This window comes from Sturnus vulgaris, chromosome 5 (genome assembly GCF_052056855.1).
Source record: "Sturnus vulgaris isolate bStuVul1 chromosome 5, bStuVul1.hap1, whole genome shotgun sequence".
NCBI classification, from domain to species: domain Eukaryota; kingdom Metazoa; phylum Chordata; class Aves; order Passeriformes; family Sturnidae; genus Sturnus; species Sturnus vulgaris.
Window position 1 is genome coordinate 74455366 of NC_142247.1, and position 22802 is coordinate 74478167.

Genomic DNA, 22802 nt, shown 5'->3' on the forward strand with positions numbered 1-22802 from the left:
AAACATCAGCTAAGAGGCCCCATCTTTCATCAGGTCAAACCACAAAGCTGTTCAGTCAGACTATAACTGGGGGACCAGGAGTTCCTTACGAGGTTTTATTCCTATATTCAATCTAAGCTATAACTGTTCCATCTGCAGGTATAAAACATTTTAACGTATCTGAGACATCAGAATCGTGCCTTTCTTCAGTTCAGGAAAAAAAAAACAAACACGGGCTTTAAGGAAACATACTTTTCTTACAACCCTTGCTCCTGTTAAACACAGTGGAAACATTATCTACAGCCTTACAACACCCCAATTCTGGCTTTTGTTCCAGTGGTGGTGGGGGCTGTAGTAGTGACTATGAACAAGGGCACCTGTTTTTGGCTACAGAAAGTTGGAAGGGAACAGTTTAACTGTCCCATCTGAATTACCAGCACATTCCAGCTCACTGTTGCCAACTTCTGTATCTCTCCTGGGGTTGCTCAACTCTAACAGAGTGCAGCGTTCAGGCAAATGGGGAAAAGTAAACCCAAGTAAAGACTGTTTTACTGGAATTGCTTTCACAATGCATGCAATGGTTTGGGTTGGAAGGGACCTTAAAATTAGTTCCACACACTCCTGCCAGGAGACATTGCCTATTCAAGTGCTTATTTCCTTATTTTGTCAGCTGAAAAAGGCTGAGCAAGAGGTGAGATAGGGAAAAAGGCATTGACACTGTATAAAGAAACAGCTTCTGCAACCATCACACAAGGCAGCTCACACAAGAGACTACGTCCCACACAAGGTGTGGTGATACAGCAGCACTACACACTCCACTTGGACAGTTACATGACAATGTGACACAAATTCCATCTGAAAAATAAACTTTATTATACGTACAGGAGCCCATACCCCAGGAAGCTACAGACAAACTATTTGGTCACTGCATTTGACACAGTCAGAGGAAGGTTATGCTGATAATCATGGACAAAAGGATATATAGTGCCAGTGCTCTGGACCTGCCAGAGATCCAGCTGGTTTAGCTACCAGTGAAATCAATCCATCCTCAAACAGGCTTTCTGCACTGGCTAGAGCAGCTTAGTTTACCAGCAATATCAAAAGAACTACCTCTTTCCCATGGGAAAAATGTGACTGTTAATGCTCTACTAAGAGGCAGATAGGATTCTCCTGGCCAGCACTCTGAATGAAACGACCACTCAGGATCTGACAGCGACTGGAACTTCTTTTGCATTCAACATTCTCCTTTTGGAAGAGGGCAGTCTGAAATTCAGGAGATTTTAGAAAACATATGGAAATTTTCACGTATCTTAAAAGATCCAGTCCATTTGCATAACTTGATTTGCGTCCAAACATACTCAAACACCAGTACTAGCTTTCAACACCAGAGATACCAGAAGATTTCAGAACTGTGGCTCCTGCCTCAGTACAGGGGAGAGAGAGTTCATTTCTGGAGTTTCTGCCTTTGCTTTGACCCACACAGCACATTATGGACCCCTTCAACACAGCCTGAGCAGGTCTGGACTCATGACAAATTTTTAGTGGATGAGAATGCAGGAGCTGGGCTGCTCTAATTTCTAGAGGTAAGGCAGCAGCTTCCATCATGAGAGGTGCACAAATGCTATAAATAGGAGGGTTTTTAACTTAAGAGCTAAAAACTTTCATGTTTGCTATTCCTTTTAAATAATTAAATTACTGGTATTGTTTTACAGGCTTGTCAGGGCAGACATATGACTGATTATAAATGGAATGCTCAACCAGGGCCACATATACAAATTTTGGCCCTTCTTCAACAGGAGATGCAATTGAGCAGGAAACACGATTTTAAGATTCACATTCCTTAAAGTGCCCATAACTTCCTTAGGATATGCATTTCAGACAGCTCTGAGCCATGGAGCAAATCTAAGGGGCGGAAGAAAGGGAAGACAATTCTTTCACACCCAGCTACAGTGTCCCCCCAACCCCACTCATGGATTCAGCCTAAGCAGGGGAAGACTGTGCAGTTTTAGAAGTGCTGAAGTACTGCAGCTACTCAAGAGTATTTTTCTTCTTCCTACTGCAGCACAATATCTATAATGAGTAGTACTACTTCCAGGTACAGGAACAGATGCTGTCCTTGAGGCTTGTAGCAAAACCCTGGCTCAGAAAATGAACCACTCATGTAGAAACACCAAGGGAAGGACAGATCTCCTGGGAGCAGCTCCCCAGCACCAGCACTGACTCTGACAGCAGCACCCAGGTGCTGGGAGCAGCTGCTGCTTCAGGGCTGGCTTGGGAAAGGCTGCAGCTGGGACAAGTCCGCCCTTCTATGAGGGTGTGCAGGCCTCGGCATGCACAGGGCTGAGGCTCCAGAAAAGGCTGTCACTCCTGTTCACAGGTGGCCTGTAAAGCACAGCAAGAGCAGGACATGGAGAGCAAGCAGATACACGGCCACTAGCAGAGGCAAGTGGGTCCTGGAGCGGAAGAGAGAGCGTAACAGCCGCCGTAGTCCAAGAGTACTCCGAGTCTGGAAGAGGAAAGAGAGAGCAGTCACTACAAGGAATGGCTGTGTCCCCAGCTGCCTTCATCCACAGCTTTCCAGACCATGGAGAGAAGTTTGTTTAAGCTAATGAGCATAACCCTTCTCCAAATCATTCCACTGTCAGATCCTAACACTAGGGCAATCCTCATGAAATTTTCCTCTTCCCCTGCTCTCTGCAGGTTGTCCATGAAACAGTCCCATCCAATTTTGCTTCTAGCATGGCAAGAGCAGAAAAACTACACAGAGCCGAGTGATTTATGTGTGTCTACAGAGGAATTTAACTGCTGTAGGTTTACAGTTTCTTGAATCAGCTGGGGCTCACATAATTGACAGCTGTGAATGTTAAATTCTTACTCTGCTGGAGTTATTATCCATGGAGTCAATCAGCAAGGCCTGCTCGTGACCTGGAGTCATATCCATGCTGGCACTTAAGGAAGATCCCCACTCACTTGACTGCAACCTGCCACAACAAACATGAAATTAAATTCTGTTTCTTATTATGATGCCCCAAATCAACACTGTTATCAAGCTTAGGAAAGAAATAACTTTCATTTGTACAGGTGTCATGCCTCATGAACTCACATTAAGCAAAAGAACAGGGTGACCCAACTAACAAGGAGTCCTTCCTTTCAAATGAAATTTTATAGCATGACTTGAAAGAAGCAAGGGCAGATGAACACACTTCTATGTTTTAAATTGTGTGGAATTATTTTAGAGGCCAGCTCTGGCTGCAATAGTGCTGTTTTTTCCTATTTTCTAGTGTCAGAGGCAGCACAGTCACATCCTGGGCCTATGGTTCATTAGTGAGATCAGCTGCTTTTATAGACTTAAATGCCAGCAGGAGCTACAGTTGTCCAAACTGTGTAGCAATTATCCGGGAACTTCGTCCAGAATTCTTCCATACAGACCATTATTTTTTGGCTGAATCAGTGAGTGTGTCAGAAGAAAGGAACTGTTTTCATATCAAAGACTCCACTAGTCTGTAACTCCAGTTATTTGAACTACTAGGAAATGCACAGCACAAGTGCCTACAATCAAGTGCTAAAACCCCCTCCGTAGCCAATGAGGAGAATCAACCATTTGGAACCTGCTGCTCACTGCATCCTAATCCCAACATCTAGTCCAGGCCAGCCACCTTTGCTCTGCTGACTCTCAGGGCATGTGTGCAGTGCCCTGAGATATGCAGAGTCCTGTGCAGTGCAGACCCCAGTCTGCTGGACACTGGGGACAGGGCAGGAGAAGAGTCTAGGCCAAAGCTCAGCCTGGGAAAGGTGGACCAAAGTCCTTTCTCCTAAGCGTTCAATTGTTTCTCAATAACCAAATTAATGAAGTTTATGTCAGTTGGCAATACATTAGAAACGAGTGACATTCAAGTCAAAACTGTTTCATGCCTGACAGATAGGTGCTTACTGAGGAGACAAATCTGGAAGCATGAGAACTCCTCTTCAGCCTGCACCCAATTCTCAGTCTCCAAATTATATCTTCCAGTAGTTAATTTAACTAATCGAGAAAGTTAACATCTAATTTCTAGACAGAACTTGTCTTAATGTCTAATAATTTGTCTCATTCTATCTACCTACAACTGAAGGAACTGAATTTCCTGAACTCCAGAAAATACTTTTTCACAGTAAGGGTGACTAAGCACCACACCAGTTGTCAAGGGAGGTTGTGAAGTGTTCCTCTTTGGAGACACTCGACAGCCATATGGACACGGTCCTGGGCAACTGGGTCTAGGTTGGGCCAGATGGTCTTTGGAAGCCCCTTCCAACTTCAACCTTTCTGTGATTCTGTGACAGACACAGTAGCTGTCTCTGTGCCCTCAGTGCCATTTGACAGATGGATGTGACGAAGTGCAAACGAAAAGCAGAGCTAGAACCACCACACTTGCATGGTGATAGTGTTTGTTTGCCCAAGCTGCCTCACCTCCTGATCTGATCCTGTGCTGCAAAAAGTGCCTCCTCTGCAGCAAGACAACGCTCCCGCTCTTCCTCCAGCTGCTCCTCCAGATACTTCATATCCTGCTTTGTGCTGCTATGTAAATGTTCTGTTTCAGACAACCTGTCAGAAAGTAACAAAGCATATGCCAAAAAAGGCCTAATTCATGGACTATTGTGTTTCTATTTTATTCACTGATGCAGTGTGTGAATAGATCCAAATTACCTCCCAACTCACACAGAGACTTAGTCATCTTTACTATATTTAAACTATTTGGAAAACATGAGAGAAGATAAATCTCTTGAAGCTTCTGTTTCATATCAGGAAGGAGTTTCTTGGCTCTGTCACCATGGCTCCACCTTCTGAAAATCCCCATCCCTGTTTTCTCAGGCTTTCCTAACCTCAGCTGCAGCTCCTGAAGTTCAGGTGTGTAAGTGCCTCTCTGTGGTTCATTCTTCTCTTGGGGTGCTCCTGGAGCAGCATCTGTTGCAAACAGCTCCTGAAAGAACAGAGGAATGTCCTGCAGACTGCACTGAATGAAGAGGACATATTGCCACTACAACGCTGACAAGCTCACAGAGCCACTTGAAATGAGCTTTTCCCTGCTGTGCACCAAGCCTGGCTCCCTTACCATGCTCTTGTCTGCAGCCTGCAGCTCCTGGAGCTGCCTCTCGAGCACCAGGCAGCGGTTCAGGATCTCGCTGTAGTGCTGATGGCTCTCACGACTGCTCCCACGGAGCTGGAGGGAGAGGGCATTTTTCTCCTCGAAGACCTGAGATAGCTGAGAAGAGAACACGACTGGCAAGCTAATAAATTGATTTTGTGAAAGCAAAATTTTTCTCTAACTGATGGTAAGAATTCTCTTGAGAGCACATAATTGCCACACTGCCCATCACTAACGTCCAAAGACCAGTGATGATCTCCAAGAGTAGCCTGTGGCAAAGGTTTCTGAAACACGAGTCTCAAAACATCAAAGAAATATACAGAATACTACATGTCCAGAACAAGATTTCTCAAGTGCTGATATTGACCTAAGCCATTCAGAAATGTCATCAGTAAATTATGATTTTGTTCTCAGTTTCTCCTTGAACACAACTCTCTTTCTGAAGATGGATAAATCCAGGGTCTTCCATTTCAGTGTGGGGATTGACTGATTGTGATTCTGCACTGAAATTTAGGAATTGTTTCAAGCTGGCAGGCAGAAGTGAAGATGACAAGCTTGCCTTCCCAAGGAAGGACTTCCTTCAGCAGAAAGTGCTCCCAACAACAGATATGGAACCTGTAAACAACTTTCTTCATATGGTCTTGCTCTCTGGTCCCTTTGTCAGGTCTTCATCTCCCCCCATCCAACTTCTTTCCCTTACTGTCCTCTCCATCTGTGCTCTCTTCCCTCCTTTCCCCTTCTCTCACCTCTTTCTTTCCTCTGCCTTTCTCCCTTTTGTCACCTGGGAGAAAGGGCACAGAATTGCAGTGGCAGAAAAGCTGCTGATCCAGACCCTGTCACTGAGCCTGCTGGATGGGAGCTGCATGGGCCTGGATATCTTTCTGTTCATACAGAACAGATGTCCCACTCGTGGCTTCTCTCTCCAACACTCTGCCTCTCCGCAGCTGCTCACTGAGGGAGAGCAGGGACATGGAGGATGGGCTCTGGTGTTGGGCAAGCCCTGTTCAGCAACAGTGAATCCAGTGGTGTGATTCTAATACTGCTTTTTTGAGGGATGTATTTCTGATTTTGTGTTACTTCACTGAATGCCCACAAGGATAGATTCATTCCTGCTTCCTGAGCCCTGTTCCAACCTAACCCTCCCCACATTCCTTGTTCCTCACTGCAAGCAAATATAAAGACATGGATCAGTACCTTGCTGTTTAACTGCTGAATTCTGAGCTCTTTCTGGTGCAGTTTTTTCAGACTGTCATTTAGCTGGGCCTGGAGGTGTTTCATCTCTATTTCTAGGCTTGAAAAGTCCCCTTTCAAGATTTCTGGAGAAATCTGACAAGGAATGAACAATGAAAAATATACTGCACATGTGACAACTTGCTCTTGTGTTAGTTCTCTCTTTTCAGTATTCCAAGGTCAAACCCAACATTATTCCTAGACCTGGAACTTGATCTGCTCAGGCAAAAGAGCAAATGGGGAATAAACAGAAATATTCTAAAAGCCGTATGAAAATACAAACAGTTAGGAAAGATCACCAAACTTGCACATATGATGGGTCCTGCTTGAAAGTTTTCTTAAAGCTGTTTACAATACTGCAAGAAAAAAAAAAGGCACATGAATCAGAAAATTAAAAAAAAAAAAAAAACCAAACAAAACCAAAAACCTAAAGCAATGTCCACACTGCTCTAATCAACAAAGACCAGAAGGCCAGCACTGAAGAATCCTCCTGGAAAGCATCTCATGAACATTGTTCAAGCTTTTTCTTTGCATATATACACGGGTGTATCATAGGGATAAAGGAGATTTGCTACCCCCTCCACTGATATAAAACCACTGGAACATTGCAGACATGGGTGGGAGAGTTCTCACTTGGTACTGATGCACTGCACTGTGCATGCAGCCCGCCCCCCCAGACAAACGAAATACCAAACACATTCCACTTCACTTTTAGGACTATATACAGGGGGAATAAGAGAGAAGGTGCCATGCTCGAGCCTCAGCCTCTCTGGGCTTGAACCAGGACTGTAGATCCCTGTTACAGTAAAAACAGCAAGAAAAATTCAATAGAAAACTTAAAAATTAAGATGCGACATTAAAATGAGAACTAAGGCAGAAAATCTTAGATTCAAAGACAGTGCAAGAGGGCAATTCTAAAACAGCCAGAATACACACCTGAGAAGTTCCATGCTGCTCCAAAGGACTCAAGGAGCTTAGGAAGCCCTGTCTCTTTTACCTTCTTTCTTGAAACACTGGAACCCAAGAACTTAAGGAAGAGCACTTAAGGGAATGCCATAATTTCTACAACTCTCAGTGATGCAAGTTAGACTGCTGGTATTATCTTGGGAGGCCTCACAACCACATCCAATACTGCAGTCTGTAGGAGCTGGACACAGGCAACACACACTCTTCTGGCTGAGTTTCAAGCTTCCTATTTCCAGTAAAGAATCTGTATCTTTCTACTCACCTTGCTTTGGTGTCGGTCCTCTATGGTTTGAGACTTGCTGAAGGGCAGCCTCATTTCCTGTGTCATCCTTTGTAAATGGCTCAGCTGCCTGTCCTTCTCTGCTATGGCCATCAGGTACTGCTCCTTCATGCTGCTGCTCTGCTTTTCCCAGGTGGTCTTCTCTTGTCTGCCCAGCATAAAACAAGGGAAATTACAAGGAAGTTACCAGTATCACTTAATGATGTCCAGGTATCCAGCCAAGAATGAGCCAAGGGTGATTTGATCATCACCTCATGCTAGACATGAAGTTTTATAACCAAGCCAAGCCAAAACAACACACTTAAGTACAGAAAGCTGAAAAACAGGTTTAAGGAAGTTTTCTGTGTTTGGTTGAACACTTTGGATTGTTCCATGCTGTCCTAGGGTGACTTTTTCACACATTTAGAGTTCCTGGACATTGGTTTGATCTCGCTGCACAGAGTTTTGTCAAGGAAGTCACTGGCAATGCCACTTGTCCCCACAATAATTTCTCTGCACAGTCATATGTGCACCAGACCCACAACACTGATCCCACCACACCAACCTGAGGCCATCACTCCATGTACAGTGTAAAAGCTACACAGGAAATAAACCTCCTGCTATTTTTGTCAGGATAAATAAAATTTGTAAGATGCTTCAAACTTTACAAGATCTGAAGTGTTAATTTGAGGGTCAGATCGAGGGCTGGGGGAAGGGAGAGAACTACAGATTTTTATATCACCCTGGACAAAGATAAGCCACAGACCTTTCCACAAAGAAAATCCCACCCTTTTCATTCAAGCCTCAGGCATTCTTAAATGGATCTCTGAAATATCTGAAAGCATTTTCCTCCCTTTCCAGAACAGAGCATATTTGTCTGACTAGTTTCAGTCCAGTTGGAGAAGACAATTTTACTACACTTGAATTACAGAGTTTAAAAAACCCCAAAAAACTAGAAGACACAGAGCAAGTGAAATAAAGGATTAAACAGCCATTAAAAAAAAATAGTACGTTCTAAACGATGATATCAGTGGGATTATAAAGGGTGTTCAGTAGCAGCCTAGAATGGAGAGTAATATGATCATATAAATAAGCTCCAATACAAGAAACAGCCTCAACTTCCTCTCCAACAGATGATATTGACCACCACTGGATGAAGGAAATAAAAACTAAAAGGTCATTGATCTATTTCCACAGGCATTGACCTCCAAGCTGCTGGGCTGCAATTCCAAGGCAGAAGCTGGACAAGAGGAACAAGTGCCCTGTCCTGGCCAGGGCAGAGTGCCTCTCTGTCACCTGGCACAGCCCAGCCTGCAGCTCTCAACATTCCCTCCACCTCTGCCTACATCTGCTCTTCGAGAGAAACAAACACATTTGCAACCTCCTCGAGGCACGGAGCAGACAGACAGTTCACCTGAGCTGCTGGAGCTCCTGCTGGTACACAGCTCCTTCTTGCTTCAGTTGTTCTTGCAGACAAAGCTGTTTCTCTGCCTCTTGCTCCCACTGCTGCAGTTGTGCCTTTAAGCGAGAATTCTCAGCAGCTTCCACCCCGACCAGGATGTATTGCTGCTGCAGATTCTCCAGTTCTCTTACCTGGAATCAAAGAGAAACATCAGTGTGTGACAGCTGAGCAAGCATCAAGTTTATTACTTGGAACTGCTTAAGAGCATTTCTCACTGTGGTGTCTGGTGAGAAAAAAGGTCACATTCACATGAAAGAGGAACTAGAAATTGAATCATTAAATACAGCAGTGTACTAAAAACTGCTCAGAAAAAAACCTTCAGACAATTCTACTGTTAATGAGGGCAGGCTACAATATTATCTTATTCAGAGGCAAACTAAGTAACACAGGAGCTGGTTAAGCATAACTCCTGAAATTGGTGTTTACTGTAAACCAGGAAAGAAATTGGTATTTACTGTAAACCAGGAAACTGCAATTCCAGTCAGGCTGTAATTAGAAATAAGTTGTTGTTACACATGCACCACTGCAATTGTTTTTGAAGATAAGAAGACACGTCTGTCTCTGGAGACAAGACAGTGCTTAATGAGTGGCAGTGGGACAGAGCTGCCAAAGTCTGTCTTCTGACCAGCATCAAGAACTCTGGAACTTGTTGGGCTGCACTGTGCTGGAGACTGTGCAAACACACAACCATCCAGTGTGCAGGCAAGGATGTCAAAAGGAATCTGCAATGTCTTGTACCTGCCTTGAAAAATCAGCTGCCACGAGGAGGATGAAACTCGAGCCTCTGTCCTAGTCTCTTTTAGAAATCTAAGGCAAATCAAATGAGCTGACAGATGTGAACTAAGCAGGTTCAGATGTGAACTAACAGGGGCCTTATTTCCATGATTTCATATTTTAAACTAAGCTAACAGAGAAACCACCCTGGGAAGTTAACAATGGAATCAAAGCCTCCATGTCAGAGAAAATAATATAGATGGCCTATATCAGATCACTGGGGTCTGATGGAGCATGCCCATAAATGCTAAGGTCATTTGGAGGCAACTCCATTACCTCTGAAAGGTCATGATGACCCAAGAGGTTCCTGAAGGCTGGAAGAAAGCTAATATCATCCCTACTTACAAGAAGGGCAAGAAAGAAGAACTGTGAACCTGTGGTCTGGTCAGCCTCAACTCCATCCCTTGGAAAGAGAGGGAGCAACTAATTCTGGAAACCGTTTCCAGATACATGAAAAAACAGGTTGGCCAGAGAAGCTGTGCAATATTTACCAATGGAGATATTCAAAATCGAACAGGACATTGTACAGAGCAACTTATTCCAGCCAACCTTGTTTGTGCAGGGGGGCTGGACTACAAGATCTCTAGAAGATGTCCAGAAGACCCTTTGAATCTCAACTATTGTGTGATTTTGTGAAGACAATGATTTACGCATCACATTGCAATTACCAGATCTAAGTGTGCTGAATTTTAAGACTTGAAGAACCAAACCTCCTGTGGTGCTTTAAGTAAGAGTAGGAAGAGAGAACATGGACTTACTACTCTGTCTCTGTCACTCTGCAAGGAGGCCAGTGCCTTCTTCAGACTCTGCACTTCTGAAGAAGTGGTGGAAGTGCTCCCTTCAGCTTGTTGTTTCACTTCTTCAATCTTACGTGTTTTGTCCAATTCATTCAGCAGACGGTCTCGGTCATTCTGCAGGCTTGCCAGAGCCTTGGAGAAAGATTTTACTTGGTTGGAAGAGCCTTCCAATTCCAAAGACAAGCGGAGAAGCTCATCATCTTTAGCTCTGAGCTGCAGATTAAGTTTCTCAATGTGGGCTAAGAGACCTCTTTCATCAGTAGCCTTCTGCAGTTCTGTCAGCTCAGACCTCACCGTATCTCGCTCCCTAGCAGTGGAACATTGCTCCTCTTGTATCTGAGCCATCTGTCTCTGAAGATTCTGCACTAGACTCTTTTGTTCCTCTAAGTCTTCAGAGTATTTCTGTTTCAAAACATGAAGCTCTTCATTGGCCTGGTCTCGGCTATCCTGAAGAGAGCTCATGGACCTCCCAAAAGACTGAATTTGAGCTCTGAGATCTTTGTTTTCATCTGTGACTGCAAGCAATTTCTGTTCCATTTCCATCAAGTCCCTTGCCAACTCTGCAACCCTCTCTTCTGCTGTCTCGGTCTCGTTCCTCATTATCCCTGCATCATGATGCAAGTGCTTCAGTTCCTTACGAAGCCTATCCTCAGCCTCTCCCACTCTCTTGGCTGCATCCCTTTGAACACATTCTAGCTCCCCCTCGAGCTCTGTCACTCTTTTCTGGGACAGGGAAAGCTCACGACTCAGTTCTTGTACCTCTTTCTCTTGAGCCTTCAGTTCTGCTCGACACTGCACAATGGCACTTCCCTCATTTAATGCTGCCATCTCACTCTGCACCTGGGACAGAGAGGACACAAGGATTTCAATCTCTTGAGACATAGCGACTTTATCCTCCCTTAAGGTTTCCATGCACTTCCTGAGATCATCCTGAGCATGCTGAGACTCTTTCAGCTGCGTTTCTATGGTTGCCTTCTCATTTTCCAGAGTTTGGATCCGCTGAAGCTGTATTTTGAGAAGTTGCTTCTGTTGGGAGTCCTTTATTGAAATCACTTGGTTAAGGTCTTCTCTGTACCGTACCAACTCTGCGTTTAGCTTGGCATTCTCAGAGTTGAGGTCATCCATCTGGCTATGGAAACTTCTCATTTCTTCCTTGAGCTTGTTGTTTTCAGCAGCAGCCTCCTGAATTAGCTGGTCTTTTTCCAAGATTATAACAAGATGGCGTTCCTCAAGCTGCTTGTAGTCCCTCAGTATGCGGTCGCGGTCATCCTGCAGAGATGACATGGACTTGGTGAAGGAGTCCAGTTGTGCTTTCTGCTGCTTACTCTCTTCTCTGCTTATCTTCATCTTTTCAGTAAGATGATCAAGTTTGTCAAGACATTTGTTCTTCTCATTTTCCAAGGCTTTTTTATCTTCTTCCTCCTTACTTAGCCTACACTCCAACTCTTTCACCTCTTCAGAATGTTGCTGCTGTAATTCAGCTAGAGCAGCCATCACTGCTTCTTCTTTGGCAGACAGCAAACTCATGATCTTTTGATCTTTGGCACTGGTTTCTTCATGCAGCTTATTTGTTAGGTCCTTGGAAGCCTGCAGATCAGCTTCAAGCTGTTCACAACTGAGTTTAAAATTCTGGATACTGGTCTCTTGTTGCTTGACCACAGTACCCAGCTCTTCCCTGGCCAGCTCACATTTGGTAAAGGAATTCTGTAAGTCAGCAAGCTGGTCTCTCAGGCTGCTGATTTCTGACTGCAGCTCTTGCTGCTCATTCTGAGACTTGCTGTACAGTTCCTGAGACCCCTCAAGCTGAGTTAAAAGCGCTTTTTTTTCCTCCTGCAAAATTTCACATGTCTTTTGATGATGCTGAATCTCCTTCCTGCAGTCAGCCTCCCAGTCCTTCTTGTTGCATTCCAGCCTGAAAACAGAAGAAATTAAGGTGGTCAAAAATTCACAAGGTATCTCAATATCTAAACCCACACTAATGCTGTTCTTAAACTAATTTAGAAAAGCCACAGAATTTGTTTTACCTAAAGAAAGCAAGCTGTAAATATCTCTCAGTTTAAAATTCCAGATATCTTTTTGACTGTACTACTGCCTGAAAGAGGTAGTGCCAGGGGAATATGGTCTTAAAAAGTTGTGTCAATACTGAAAAAAATGGAGGCACTTAAACACTGCATGTTATCACCTCCTTGTCATTACATCACTTCTGTCATCATTGTAGCTAACAATAAAAAAATCCCACATCACCTCACAATGAAATTGCTGTTCTAATACCTTTGATGTCCATTTCATGCTTCAGTGTGCAAAAGAAGATACAGCATATAAACTTTATAAAACAATTTTACTCATGTAAGAATGGTTTGGTTTTGAATTTTGGAAAAACACAGATGTATACATATTTTGATAGATTTCCATAGCTCCATCTTCCCCTTAAAATTTATTTTGGGATTAAACTGGAATTATGTATGCTCTCTTGACTTCTCAGTGCAAAAACTCAGTACAAAAGAAACTAATTAATCTGAAACTGGAAAGACTCTGGATAGTAATCAGATGGTGAGTGCTTCTCACAGAGAACAGATTTTACACAGGCATCCTAACAAGGATTATTCTAGAGTGAACACCCCGTGTCCTCCTGCAGCCAACAAATACAAAGTAACCTTTTCCTGATAAACCTCCCTGACACAGCTTATTTACCTGGATATTTGAGACTGGAGTTCTTTCACACGCACGGCCATGTGTTTCATCTGGTCCTTTAGCACAACACAAGCTTCCTCTTTTGCCTGTATTTCTTCTTCCTTCTTTTGAATAGTTTCAGTGAATTTCTTCTCCCATGTTTTTGATTCATCTATCACTCTATCCCTATCATCCTGAAGGGAAGACATGCTCCTGGTGAAAGCTGCCAGCTGGGCTAGTGTTTTGTTTAGATTGCCTTCCAGTTGCTTGGCTTCTTGATCCTTTGTCTTCAAGGAGTCTTGCAGATCACCAACTGTTGTTTCCATATGGTCTTTCTCCCTCTGCAATGTTGCCAGCTTTTCTTCCATGATTTTTATTTCCTTTGAGTGCTTGTGTTTTTCCTGTTCCAGTCTTTTCTCAAAGTCCTCATCCTTTTTCTTCATTTGAGTTTTAATTTTCTCTTTGTTTGCTTGCAACTCTTCTTTCACTTTGATACTCTCTGCTAGAACCCTTGCTGCCTCACTCTGAGTGTCATCCAACACCACCCTGCAGAGAGCAAGCTCTGCCTGGGCTTTCTTGGTGTCTTCAAGTGCTTTAGCTAAAGTTTCTTTGGCTGCTTCTACCTCTTTCTGAGTCTCACTCTGCAGAAATTCCAGAGCTTTAACCGTTCTTTCTAAACTACTGTTCTTTTCCTGGCTTTTAATGCAGTCCTTCTGCAGCTGCTTAATCTCCTGCTGTTTCTGTTTCAGCAGTTCCTGAAGCTCCTTTATATGTGTGCTGCTTTCTCCTCTCCAATTGTATTTTAGCTTTTCTACAAATTCCTTTTGCTTTTCTGAACTTGCTTTGCTTTTCTCCTTTGCCATCTGACTTTTCTCCTCCTCCAGATCATGCATCATTCTCTGCAAACTCTGAAGCTCATGTTTCAGTTGATCATTTTTGATTTGGAAGTCTGTTGCATCTTGCTGATAGTTTCCAATGCTTCCATTAAGTTCTGCCAGCTGATTCATGAGCCTTTCTTCCAAGTCATCCTTTTCAGCTTCTAGAGCATCCTTGAGTGCTGTCATTCTGACCAGGTCATCTTCAGCTTTTTGGACCATTTGCTCCATCTTTGCTACTGTAGCCTGCAGATCATTTACTTCATGGGCTTTCTCTTCCATTTGGTGCTCTAAAGCCCCTTTCTCACCTTCTAAAGTCTCAATACACCTCTGGATGTCACCCAGCTGTTGCTCTGAAGCCCTTCTATTCTCTTCCAGCTCCATGATTCGCTTGGTGAGCTCAGCTATTTGCTGTCTGTAGATACCAGGATCCTCACAAGGTCTATGACTTTCAAATGCCTCTTGTTCCAGCTCTGCAGCAGGAGGCTCGGGTCTAAAAGTTATGTCCACTTGATTTTCAGACTTTTCCATTAGTGATGGTGTGGTAACTGCTTCATTAGTTTCTTCTCCCATTGTCTGCTGGGCAACATACTTGCCTACAAGTTCTCTGCTTTCCTTCAGCTTAGTTTCTGTTACCTGCAGAAGGCACTTCAAGTCCACGATCTCTTGATTAAGAGATTCCTTTTCAGCCATTACTGTCTCAAGCTGAGTAGAAAGAGACTGGCACTCCCTCCTAGAGCACTCCAGATCTTCTTTCAGGCTAGTGTTTGTAACGCTCTCCCCAGTCCTGTGTAGCTCTCCATTGGTAAAATGCATCTCTGCTCTAAGCTTCTCATTCTCCTCCTCTAGTTCCAGAATCTTTTGTTGCTTTGATTTTGCAAATTTCCTCATTTTCTCCTTCATTTCATCAATTTCTTGTCCAGCTTCCTGTAGCTGTTTATGTGTTTCCTCTTCTTTTGCTTCCGTCCTTTTTAGCTGAATGCAAATTTCCTGCTTTTCCTGCCTAACAGTTTCCAACACACACTGAATTCGCTCAGCCTCGTTACTCACATTCTCATATGACTGCAGCAGAGTTTCATATTCTTCCTGAAGCTCCTTGTATTTCTCCTGCCACTCAGAACTCTCAGTGGCTTGAAAGCTCTTCAATGATTCCATCTCCTTCTCCACCTTCTCTTTCTCTAGAACAACTCTGTCCAGAGTAAGTGTAAGGTTTTTACAGCATTCATCAAGATTCTGATTTTCTCTAAGTAGTTTATCAATTTCTACAGTAAGTTTTTCTCGCTCTCCAGTGAGGCACACTAACTTTTCTCTTAAGGTATCTGTTTCTTTAACACGGACACATATCTGGCTTTCCATATTTGTCAGCTTGACAGAAAGATTGTCAATAGTAGTTTTAGCATTAGCCAGCTCTTCTTTTAGAGATTTGGTCTCCTTCAGTGCCTCTTTTCTAGAGATAAGTGCAGCTTGTAACTTTCTCTGCATTTGATTCTTCTGTTTAGCTGCTTCTGCATTGTCCTCTTGCTTCTGAATTTCAAGCATCTCTGTTTGCAGTCGCTTGCTTTGCTCCTCATGCACCTGAGCCTGAGCTTCCAACTGACTACAGAGTCTTTTGACTGAGTCCTCCTTTTCCAGCAATTGTGCCTGCACATTATTGAGAGCATTACTTTTCTCCTTTAACTGCTGGTTAAGAAATTCCATTTCTTCATCTTTTTGATGCACAAGGATTTTCAAGTCTTCCAGGCTGGCTACTTCAGAAATTTTTCTCTGACTCTCCTCCAGTTCTGTCTGAAGACTTGCTTCCTTAGCTTCAGCTTGGTCAGAGGCTCTCTTTAGCCCTTCTATCTCTGCAAACAAGTGTGCTATGTGCTGTTGCAAATCAAAGATTAATTCTGATTTGTGAGCAAGTTCCCTTTGCATATAGCTGACATTACATTCCAATTTCTCTTTCTCTGTCTGCAATGTGTCAAATTTTTTTTTCAACTCTTCCTCAGGAACATCTTCAACTTGTACAGGCCTGTTATTTGTTGTATGTTCTGGTTCCATGCACGAAGAATCCAACATACCTTGACTCCCAAAACCACTCTCTGCTGATCCTTTCTGTTCCTGGAGTTGTCTGAGCTGAGCCTGGATGCTGTCCTTCTCTTTGCTTTGCTGATCAAATTGTTCTTGCAGGATGTTGTAATCATCTTTCTGCTGTTTCAGTTGTTCTCTGTGATGCCTGTCTTTTTCTTGAGCCTTTTTTATAGTGTCTTTGCGAGATACCAGAGCTTCTTGAAGTTTTTTTTGAAGTTGTTCTTTTTCTTGTTCAAGAACTGAAATCCTTTCTTTAAGAGCAGACTTTTGTTTTTCTTCCAGATTTGTACCTGCTGAGCTGTTTTTTTCATTTTCTTCATCACCTTCTGGGCTTTCATTGGTTTCAGTTAATTTGTCAGGATGCTCTATGATTTCATCTGTAACTGAAAGAGTGGTAGCCTTAACCTGCAAGCCTTGCCTCATTTCCTCAATCACTGCCTGCAGTTGTGCTCCAGTAGTTTCTTTATCCTTCCGGATGCTCTGCAACTCGGATTCCTTTTCAGAAAGCAGCTGAATTCGATATTCCTCACCGGGCTGGTTTTCAAGACTCATTTCTTTGCTGATCATACTTCTCATGTTTTCTTCCCCTGCAGCTGCTGGAGCCACTGAGGTTTCTGATTTTTGTTCTCTACTCAGTTGTTCTAATTCATTCTCCAATCTGGTTACTTTCTTCAGAAGCTCCTTCCTGTTCACAAGTGCTGCTTGCAGCTTCCGCTTCACTTGCTCGTTTTCTTTTCTTAGAAGTTCAATTTGATTTACTAACTCCTCCTTTTCTTTGCTCACTGCTTCGGTCTCATTCTGCTGCTCAGATGCCCCACATTTCAGACATGTACCTTTTGCTCCTATGTTCTGTTCTTTTTCTTCCTGGGCTTTTAATAAAAGACTTGCCTGCTCCTTAAGACTCTTCAGCTCATTTCCTAGAGAAAATTTCTCTTCATTCAGCAGAACCATTTTCTCAGACATGCTGACACTGATCTCTGCCATCTGTTGGTCCTTTTCCAGCAAGGCTTGTTGCAGGCTCTCTATAGACCTGCTGTGCTCAGCAACAAGCTGTTCTAGGCTTGCTGCTTCGTGTCCCTTTAAGGCTAACTTGTGGGAAAGCTCTTCCATCTCTGCTGTATTCTTCCTCAAAAGTTGCTCTAGATCCAGTACTTCACATTCCTTTGTCTCAACCTGGCCTCTCAGATCCTTTAGTTGCATGTCCTGGTCAGAAAGCTGAAGTTGTGCTGCATCCAAGTCCTTTTGCAAAGCTTCAATTTTTATATCCTTGGATTTAAACTCATTTTTAAGGCTCTGGATTTGCTCTCTTAGAAGACTGCTTTGACTGTCTGACAGTCTCTGCTTTTCTGAAAGAGCTAGCTCTTCCTCCAGCTGCTTAACTTGCTCCTTCAGCTCTGTTACGGTAGATAGTTCTTTTGCGTGACACAAGAACTGATCTTGTTCTTCAGTCAAAACACAAAGTGTACTGTCAGGATCCTCTCCTGTTTTTCTGTATTCCTCAGCCAACTGGTTTAGCCTATTTATTTCTGCACATTTTTCTTCTAGTTCTTTCCTAAAGGATTCTTCTGATTTCTGCAGAATTATTTGCAGTTCTGCAATTTGGTTTTGTAATTTTATTAGTTCTTGAGATTGAGAGGTGCCAGGGCTTCCCTGAGGCTCTTCTTGGAGACTGATTACATTTTCCTGAAGAAAGCCACTTTGTTGCATTTCTGTTTCTCTCAGTAATGAGACACACTGTGTATCTGAGGCCTTCTGCTCTTCCCTCTCCAGACACTGTATCTGTGAATTCTCTTCTGTTTGATTGCCTATAGAAGTGTGGTCACTGGGACCCTTGAGCTGGCTTTTCAGGAAAGTTATTTCTTCTTGGGCTTCTTTCAGTTCCAGCAGCAAAACTGACAGCTCTTTCTGTTTCTCTGCAGCAATATATTCTAGAATTCCAGGTGGACAACTTTTCTCAGTAAACTGCTTGCTTCCATTGGTAAAGCCATCTGTTCTTGCCTGGAAGAAAATAGCAGTATCATTTTTCCTTTGAATCTTGTGAAAGGGCCACTTTTGGAAGTATCTGCTTTCCACACTTTTTCACTTTTGTTGTAGCTTTCTCAAGCTGACTTCTGCAATACATAGACTCCTTGCTAATAATAGGGGGACTCTTGGCAGTGGGAGATGGACTAGGTGACGTCCAGAGGTCCCTTCCAGCCCCAACTATTCTGTGATTCTGTGACTTTCCAGGTCACTTCTGCTAATTTCAGTTTCTGAAGTCACAGCATGAAAGATTCTGGCTTCAGGATCAGACCATAAGGGCACCTTCCGATTCCCTTTTCTCCCCTTCTCTCTTGATTACAAGACAGTGTAACTCTGAACTGTTTAAGTTCTCCCGTGATTCTCACAAGCTCTCTAGTGTACTTAACCAGCCACATTTTCGTGGCATCCTATCATAGTATTTGAGTAAAGGAGGTTTTGTCCCCTATCTATCTGTCCATTTAACCCTTCAAAGCAGCAGGATAGAAGCCCATATTCCAATCTGTGCTCATGTCCAAAATGAAAGCACTACACAAAGCAGCTGCAACGAAGTGCTTGGCTTTTTCCACTATCTTAACTTATTAACTATCTTAAGGTTTCATCCCATCCCCCAAAACAGATTGCAGAAGAAAAGCAATCACAAATCCTCCCCAGAAAGCTTGGATCAACAGCCCACCACCAAGTCAATCTGCTGCACTGTAAAGGCAGTTCATCAGTTTGGAGGGCAGAAACAAGTTATGAGGAACTATTGAAGGAGAGCTGCTTTTAAAAAGTCTGCTGTCTTAATGAAACAACCACTTTAAGTCATAGGAGCTTAAAAAAAGCCAACTCTTCGGGGCTTCTAAACTGAATTAAAGTTTTCATATCTGCAAATGCATACAACACTGAGACCAAAACGGTTTTGGACTACATTTGTACCTCAGAGAGGATGGAAGTGTCACCAAAAGGCTTTTGCATTTCAGAATTCACCAGCTCTCCTGACACACCTAGTGAAAAAAGGTACACTTGTCACCATCAGTGTAACGACTTGCAGGTAAAGTCAGGAGGTAAGTGAAGGGAAAATAAATGGCACCTGAGATTCTACAGAAGGTGAGAAAAGAAAAAAAAAAAAAAAGGCAACAAACTAAGCACACAAGAAAACAACCCAGAGTTTGAGTCTATGCAGCACACAGACATCCTCTTGTGGTTTAACCCCAGCCAGCAATTCAGACCCTGCAGCTGCAATCCCAGCTCTGTGCAACTCCCTGTCTTGTTGCATGCTGGCATCACCTGCACACAGCACCTCTGACCCCCACAGAAGGATGAAGAGCAAAGAGACAAGACAGCCAGGTAATAGACTGGTGTGACTGCTTCTTGGTTTTTTTTCGAATGGGATATGGCGGAAAACTAATTCCAGACACAAAAAGAAATTTACTGGCTCGCAGAAAAACACACAGTTCTTCATTTTATCTTAATTCCCTTCTGTGCCTTATGCATCAGTCTTTGCATCTACAAAGACATTCCTTCAAACCCTTCTCTCTTTCTAACCTTAGCAACCACTTTTTTTTTCTCTTCTGGTATATCCTACTCATCCCACATTAGAATGTTCTCTTCTACCTCATGTAAATATTTTCTGCCTTCTGTAGATTATCATCTTTAGATTCTGACCTCAGAGCTCCTCTTTCTAAATCATCTTAAGATTTGCCCCTGAAAATTCTCAGATTTCCACAATTTTCTTGTCACATGCCTTATTCTGTGTTCTCACCTGTAGAAGAAGACCAGTCTACATAAGAGGCTGGAGCTTCCACAGACCACAAGTCTTGCAATTCTGCATCAGCACCAATATTCTTATTCTGTGGGTTGAAGAAAAAACACTGAGCTTTGAGCCAGGATCCTGGTACGAGAAGACAGCTCTCTTAGCTGTCTATTGCTCTGCCAAGCTCTAAGTAAAACCTATTGGTCCCAAGTTTGGACACAACTCTGAACTCTAAGGAAAATAAACAAACAAGCAAATAAATAAGTAATAAAAAAGAGAGATTGAGAGATTGGTTTTGATGTTAAGCAATAGACTAAGACATATCTCATCAGATTAACACATCAATGATGCAATGATTTAAGCAACTTCCTTCCCACCTTGAGATGATTTCTCTTCCATCTTCACTACTACAAAGGGAGTAACTACAGTATCATAACCTTTCACTCACCACCCAAGTAGAGAAAGTGAGAACTCATGTGTCTGTCAGTCTATGCCTCACTGCTCCAGCACATAAAGAACCTGGAGTCTTGCCAATAAAATCATGCTAGGCTCTACCACACAAACAAACCAGTAACCTCATAAGAACCTTTCAACTGCTAGACGCCTGAACCTGGGTTTGGGTAACTACATTACTTGGCCTAAAGCCATGGGTCAAGTGCACAAATGGTAGGAATAGCTGTCCAAGTGTGAAAACTTAGATGTAAGCTATTTAGTTGGACTTTTTATAATTAGGACATTGAAATGGACAATTCCAGGGTTGTTTTAATTGACTCATTTTGTTCCAGGTGAGTCATATGCCAAAGAACCTGCTTCTTCTACTGTCTATAAAGGGGCAGTAGAAAATAGTTCAAATGCTTATATCTGCCCTTGAAAAGACTACGTGGGTGTGTGTGTATTCCCACTGATCTACCAGCCCATAGCTTGACTGCAGGCAGCTGCAAGGTAGGAGTCTGAGTCAAGCAGGATGAATAACTCAAAATGTTTCTGGTTCCAAGTATCAACTTTTACCTTAAAACTTCACAGCAATATACAAACTCTCTTATAGAGAGGAATGTATTAGATAAAACACAGCATTAACCTTTCCCCTGTGGACAGGATGGGCCAGCAGAGCAGGCTGCAAAGAGGCAGACCTTGGTCTAAGCTAACAATCAGTTCCATAGCAAATCCTGAGTACAGATACACAGAGGCTGTCATCTCCCTTCCCTTGCTGAGCATAAAGCCAAGCAGCAGGTTCCTATTCATGCATTCTTCCCAGCAATAGCCTGACTGCACTTGCACCTGCAGCTGGACACAGTGCAGTAGCACAGGGAAGGACTGTGCCCACCTGTATCCCACTCAAGGAGCACACAGCTCCCCCCAGTCAGTCAGGCAGGTGCCCATCAGGGCAGTGGGAATGGACAGGGCTGGTTTGAAAGGCATCTTAATAATGATAGCTAAGCCTTTAGAATTTTTCTTCCAGAGACTTGTCTCAGATCAGCCCATAGTTCTGCTGAAAAACTAACTCACAACAGGCAGAAAACAGCACAAATGTGGACTGGGTGAACGAAGGACACAAGAAATCCACACAGCCGGCAAAGGGAAACACAGTCTGTTATGAACACATAGTGCAAGCTGTATTTGGAAGCTATTTCTGTCTTACACCATTAATCCAGTTAATTATAACCTTCCAAAGAGGATTGATAAAAAAAGACCATGACAGCTTAGCTGTTTCAAGGCCAGTCCTTGACCTATTTTAGTTTTAGCTTATTTCAGCTGCCTAATGATTACCTGTTCTGCATCTTCTGTGACCATCACAGCTTCCTGCTGAGATTCCTGGAGACTAGGTTGCAAATATGGTATTTCTGAAACAAACACAAAAAATGTCTTTGAAATTTAAGACTTTGCTTTAGACAGCAACAGGATATTCTTCCAGGAGCTTTCAACAAAGGACACATGGCTGTTAATAACATGTAGTGGAGTGGACAGTTATTAACACTGTTGTGGGATAATGTGGATTAGGGATTTTTTAACAGCAATCACACAACCAACATGCTGTTTTAAGCAGCTTTTAGAAAAGAAAAATTGTTGTCATACAGACATACTGAAAGACAAGTAATAGAGATTTAAGTTTCAAGAAACATCTTTATACAGGAGACGAAAGAAAGAACTATTGCAGCAAAATGTTTCAAATTTCATTTGGAAAAAATAAAGTGAGAAATTGTTATAAATGTACAAGAAAAAGACATCCTGCAATTCATCTCAGTTCTAATTAATGCATTAGGTGATGCCTCAGCTTTTTAATATAGGACCCCATAAAGCAACGCAATACTGCGTCTTCCCCAGAAATACCAACTTAGAAGCATTAAAAAGGCCCCATTTTTGTGAACACATGAACTAGCAATGATGGTATGAAAAATATGTTAATATATATCTGCAAAATAAAACTCGGGACCAAGTTAAACAGTTCTCTTAGGGGTACGAATTTTCTGTACTTTCCACTTCTGAGCATGAAGAGAGGACACACGTACCATCAACATACAGTACAAGGTTTTCTTCTGTAGTCCTTTGAATACTTTTATACATACAATTGATTATACAAAACTGCATTTGCTAAGTATTGTGGAAGCTGAGGAAGCTCAAATGAGTGTTTTGTGAATTCTAACAATTGGAAGGGAGCCTGTGTTTCCTGTGATAATAGCTTTCCTTTATTGATTCATACTATCCAGTAGTCTTTCCACTAACTGAACTATGGGAAGCCTCATACAATGTTCGCTTACATGGCAGGAGGAGAGACCTTCAATCAGTCAAAGAGCTGCCTCAAGAAAAGCTCAAGGAATTCATGCGGATGTAAAGAGTTACAGATA

At 42.8% G+C, this 22802-nt stretch overlaps 1 protein-coding gene across 3 annotated transcripts in view; it reads right to left on the reverse strand.

Annotated features, from left to right (window-relative positions):
• Positions 1 to 828: 828 nt before the first annotated feature.
• Positions 829 to 22802, reverse strand: part of GOLGB1 (golgin B1) — a 39480-nt gene continuing 17506 nt past the window's right edge. For all 3 annotated transcript variants that reach the window (XM_088166033.1, XM_014890786.2, XM_088166032.1), the window contains 13 exons: positions 21727 to 21800; positions 19969 to 20056; positions 19143 to 19210; positions 13279 to 18203; positions 10549 to 12499; positions 8969 to 9147; positions 7558 to 7723; positions 6294 to 6425; positions 5067 to 5216; positions 4837 to 4934; positions 4424 to 4558; positions 2855 to 2960; positions 829 to 2485 (listed from right to left, as the gene is read on the reverse strand). In XM_088166033.1, the coding sequence (XP_088022159.1) occupies positions 2351 to 2485; positions 2855 to 2960; positions 4424 to 4558; positions 4837 to 4934; positions 5067 to 5216; positions 6294 to 6425; positions 7558 to 7723; positions 8969 to 9147; positions 10549 to 12499; positions 13279 to 18203; positions 19143 to 19210; positions 19969 to 20056; positions 21727 to 21800 (8207 nt within the window). In that variant the 3' untranslated portion in view covers positions 829 to 2350. The remainder of the gene's footprint in view (positions 2486 to 2854; positions 2961 to 4423; positions 4559 to 4836; positions 4935 to 5066; positions 5217 to 6293; positions 6426 to 7557; positions 7724 to 8968; positions 9148 to 10548; positions 12500 to 13278; positions 18204 to 19142; positions 19211 to 19968; positions 20057 to 21726; positions 21801 to 22802) is intronic.